We start from the raw sequence: 5,236 nt of genomic DNA, 5'->3' as shown, positions 1-5,236 counted from the left end.
TTGCCAAATGGGAGACCCCCCATAGTCACCCCACTCAAAAAAGATGGCAGCGTGAGACCCAAATTTTCCTGGTTGGAATTCTATTGGTGTATTTGGAAAGGTTGGATGGATTTATACTTAAATGTCCACCCCCAAACATTAATTGTAGAACAAATACAAATTCTCCCAGGTATGACAATGTCCCTATTCGGGAGACAATTGGTAATTCCATTGTATTTCTTAGTTCATCAATTTTAAAATTATGGAGTAGATTAACTCAATCAAATCCTCATGAATATTCGGATGAAATGGGATCCCATGAAAATATGCTGAAAAAACTGTACAAATCATCCAATGTCTTACAAGTGGAACCCAAAACAAAAACAACCAAAAATGATGCATCCCCCTTTGGTATTGGGGCAGTTCTAAGCCACAGGCTTCCAAACGGTTCTGAGGCACCAATTGCTTTCTTCTCTAGGACTTTCTCTGTTGCAGAAAGAAACTACAGCCAAATAGATAAGGAGGCCTTGGCTGCAGTAGCTGCAGTAAAAAAGTTTCACGAATTTTTATTTGGGCACCACTTTGAACTCATAACTGACCATAAACCACTCCTGGGGCTTTTGTCAGGGGACAAGCAAACCCCACAGGTACTATCACCTAGGATGACCAGGTGGACCTTGTTCCTGGCTGCTTACTCATTTAAATTAGTGCATCGCCCTGGAAAAAACTTAAGTCATGCAGATGCCCTTAGTCGCTGCCCCCTGCCAGTTCCAGTCGAAGACCCAGCACCCATTCATGCCATTTTTGAAGTAAATGAACTTAAACTGCCTGTTACAGCTGAAGACATTGCAACGCACTCAAAAAAAGACAGGGTAATTGCCCAGGTTCTGGACTGGGTGGGAAGGGGGTGGCCGGAAACACAATACACTTCTGACTTCACTTCTTTCAAAATCCGCAAGCAAGAATTGTCAAACCTACAGGGTTGTCTGTTGTGGGGAACAAGGGTGGTCATCCCAGCCACTCTCCATGTACCCATCCTAAAGGTCCTTCACGAGGGCCACCCGGGCATCGTAAGGATGAAGGCCCTGGCCCGCAGCTACGTTTGGTGGCCAGGCATGGATGCCCAAATCTCCAGCTGGGAAAGCTCATGCCAACCTTGCCAATCGACCAGGCCTGCCCCACCAGCAGCCACTCCTACCAGGTGGGAAAGTGCTGGGGGACCTTGGTCTCGCCTGCACATCGACCTGGCTGGAACAGTACATGGAAGGACCTTCTTGGTTTTAGTAGACTCATATTCCAAATGGATAGACTTGGCCCTACTACCTTCAACAACCACTCAAGCAATTGTTAAGGCTCTGACCCGTTTGTTTGTTACCCATGGGCTCCCTGACACGCTGGTGTCTGACAATGGCCCTCAGTTCACATCTTGTGAGTTTAGTATGTACGCTGCCAACTTAGGTATCAGACACAACATTAGGGACAATATGCTGACATTGTAAACAGCCAGAGAGTGGTGTGAAGGACTATGGAGAGGTACATAAGTTAAACTCCTACTACTTTTCTTCCTTAATTGCTTTTTTCTAGCTATAAGTGATATACAATAATTAGTTTTAGTAGCTGGAAAATGATAGCCAGACCCTACCCGTGACACTGACCCCAAAAAATTAATCACAAATATCTGAGTGATCTCATAAAATCAACTCATTATCAATAAAAGAAGCCACTATATATATTGCTGCCATGGTTCTCAGAATTGTATGATGTCAGGAATCATGGTAAAATGATGTCACAGCAGTGGCATTCTCCTTCAGTCTCTATATGGCATAACATGTGGTTGCTTGTTAACCACAAAGAATTCTTCAATTGTTGGCTGCAATATTCCAAGCATCCTTCACTTGGGAAAAGCGAGCAAGAGAGGATGGGCATCATGAGATGTGTTGCCCCCTCTGTGACCCAAATTTTCCTGGTTGAAATTCTATTGGTGTATTTGGAAAGGTTGGATGGATTTATACTTAAATGTCCACCCCCAAACATTAATTGTAGAACAAATACAAATTCTCCCAGGTATGACAATGTCCCTATTCGGGAGACAATTGGTAATTCCATTGTATTTCTTAGTTCATCAATTTTAAAATTATGGAGTAGATTACCTCAATCAAATCCTCATGAATATTCGGATGAAATGGGATCCCATGAAAATATGCTGAAAAAACTGTACAAATCATCCAATGTCTTACAAGTGGAACCCAAAACAAAAACAACCAAAAATGAAGAGACTCAAGAGTTGGAAGTCCAAAAGGATTTAACTATAGAAATTGCAAAAATTTCAGAAAACAAAGAGAAATCTCATGAGTTGGAGATCCAAAAGGAAGTCACCACAGAAATTTCAGATCCTTCTGGCAACATCAGCCCGAGGACTCCAGAATGGCTAAAGAGCCACCAAAAAACAACACAAGAAGATTATGAGCTTGGAAAAAAGCAAACAGGCGAAGAAATATTTCTTAGCTTCCTAAAGAAAAAGCGACAACTTGCAGAAAGCATACAAAAACTTAAACAAGAGCAAATAAAACTTGCCTCACACACAATGATGCAACAATGTTGGAAGCCTGCACAAGGATAAGCAGGTCAGAAAGTTAAGAAGTGGCCACAAGTAACACCCGAAGCAAAAATAATAGAAAAACAAGAGAAATCTCATGAATTGGAGATCCAAAAGGAAGTGGCCAAGGAAATTTCAGATCCTTCTGGTTACATCAGTCTGAGGAGACTAGAATGGTTAAAGATCCATCAAAAAACAACACAAGAAGATCATGAGCTTGGAAAAAAGCAAACAGGGGAAGAATTATTTCTTAGCTTCTAAAAGAAAAGGCGACAACTTGCAGAAAGGATACAAAAACTTAAACGAGAGCAAGTGAAACCTGCCTCACACATTCAACTATGGTGGAAGCCTGCACGAGAACAAGCAGGTCAGAAGGTTAAGAAGTGGCCACAAATCACAACCCAAAGCAAAAGTAACAGAAAAACAAGAGAAATCTCATGCGTTGGAGATCCAAAAGGAAGATTTGAAGATTAAGAGGTGGCCGATGGTTAATCTCAAAGAAAAAATAAGAGGAGAGAAAGAGAAAAATCAGGAGTTGGAGTTTCCAAAGAAAGGACCTACAGAAATTTCAGAAACTTTGAAGTTTAGGAGGTGGCCGAAGGTGACTCTCAAAGAACAAATGAGAAAAAACAAAGGGAACACTCCTGAGATGGAGATTCAAAAGGAAGAAATTTCAAAAGCTGTGAAGGTTAAGAGATAGCTGAAAATGAATCTCAAAGAAAAAATGAGAGGAAACAAAGAGAAAACTCATGAGTTGGAGATTCAAAAGGAAACGGCTACAGAAATATCAGAAGCTGGGAAAGTTGAGAGGCGCCCGAAGGTGACTCCCAAAGAAAAAATAACACAAAGAGAAAACTCATGATTTGGAGATTCAAAAGGAAGTGCCTACAAAAATTTCAGAAACTCAAAAGATTAAGTGGTGGCCAAAGGTGAATCACATGGAAAAAAATAAGAGGAGACAAAGAAAAAAATGATGAGTTGGAGATTCTGAAGGAAGCACCTACAGAAATTTCAGAAGTTCTGAAAGTTAAGAGGTGCCCAAAGGTGACTCCCAAAGAAAAGGTGACAAAAAACAAAGAGAAAACTCATCAATTAGAGATACAGAGGAAAGCACCTGTAGAAATTTCAGAAACTCTGAAGGCTGTGAAGTGGCCAAAAGTGACCCTCAAGGAAAAAATGAAACAAAAGGGAAACTCATGAGTTGGAGATTCAAAAGGAATTGCTTATAGATATTTCTGAAACTCCGATGATTAAGAGATGCCCAAACGTGACTCTCAAAGAAAAAACAAAATAAAACAATGAGAAAACTCATGAGTTGGAGATTCAAAAAGAACCACCTACAGAAATTTCAGAAGCTTGGAATGGTAAGACATGGCCAAAGGTGACATTCAAGGAGGAGATTGGAGAAAATAAACAGAAAACCCATGAGTTGGAAATTAAAAAGGAGGTGCCTACAAAAATTTCAGAAGCTCGGAAGGGTAGGAGAGGGCTGAAGGTGACTCTCAAAAAGGAAATAGGAGAAGAAAAACTGAAAAACCCACCTTAAGAGGTGGCCAATGTGATTCACCTGGATAAAATAATAGAATATAAAAAGAAAACCCATGAGATGTGGATTCAAAAGGAAATGTCTACAGAAATTTCTGAAGCTCATCAAATGAAGAGGTAGACGAAGGAGATTGTCAATGAAAAAATTAGGGAAAACAGACAGAAAACTCCTGAGTTGGCAACTCCAAAAAATGTGTCTACAGAAATATCTGAAGCTCATCAAATTAGGAGGTGGTCGAAGGGGACTCCCAAAGAAAAAATAAGAGAAAGAAAGAACTCATCAGTTGGAGATTGAAAAGGAACTGCCTCCAGAAATATCTGAAGCTCAGAAGGTTGAGAGGTGGCCAAAGGTGACTATCAAGGAAAACAATGGAGAAAACAGAGAGAAAACTCCAGTGTTGATAATTCAAAAGGAAGTATCTAGAGAAAGTCCCAAAGCTCTGAAGGCTAAGAAGTGGCCAAAGGTGAATCTCAAGAAGGAAATTGGAGAAAATAAACAGAAAACCCATGAACTGGAAATTGAAAAGGAGGTACCTACAAAAATTTCAGAAACTGGGAAGCTTAAGAGGTGGCCGAAGGTGATTCACCTGGATAAAATAATTGAATACAAAGAGAAAACCAATGAGATGTGGATTCAAAAGGAAATGCCTATAAAAATTTCAGGTGCTGGGACTTTTAAGATCGGGTCAGTGGTGACTCTCAAGGAAAAAGTAAGAGAAACCAAATGGAAAATTCCCAAGTTGGAGATTCAAATGGAAATGGCTACAGAAATTTCAGCTCTGAACGTTAAGAGATGCCGAAATATCAGTTCAATCCTACAACATCAGTTCACTCCTTACAAAAGCACTCCACCTTACATCTTTCAAGTCAGCTGCCTCCTTTGACTACTTCTTTTTTTTTATTAATGTTCTTTTATTTTTTAACAACAAAAATAGACAAAAATCAACATAAATAAAAAACATAAACCTTTTTTCCTTTGTGCAGTGTGTTGGTAGATACAAATCCTGTGCACAATATCAACAGTCCTTCTAACTACATTATTACAATTTGTTTTACATGGATATGCATATTATATTGTTATTAACTACTTATAGAGTCCAAGCCGCCCCCACCCCC

At 39.9% G+C, this 5,236-nt stretch overlaps 1 protein-coding gene across 1 annotated transcript; it reads left to right on the top strand.

The window, feature by feature from the left end:
• Positions 1–1,897: 1,897 nt before the first annotated feature.
• On the top strand, positions 1,898–5,004 carry LOC148124116 (uncharacterized). Its single transcript, XM_087917183.1, has 3 exons — positions 1,898–2,350; positions 3,276–3,395; positions 4,534–5,004. The coding sequence occupies exons 1-3, from the start codon at positions 1,898–1,900 to the stop codon at positions 5,002–5,004; spliced, it is 1,044 nt and encodes a 347-aa protein (XP_087773309.1).
• Positions 5,005–5,236: the final 232 nt, after the last annotated feature.

The sequence above is a fragment of the Pseudonaja textilis genome, chromosome Z (assembly GCF_049901715.1).
Source record: "Pseudonaja textilis isolate UNSWEBS1 chromosome Z, rPseTex1.2, whole genome shotgun sequence".
NCBI classification, from domain to species: Eukaryota; Metazoa; Chordata; class Lepidosauria; order Squamata; family Elapidae; genus Pseudonaja; species Pseudonaja textilis.
This window is presented reverse-complemented; position numbering and strand designations above follow the sequence as displayed.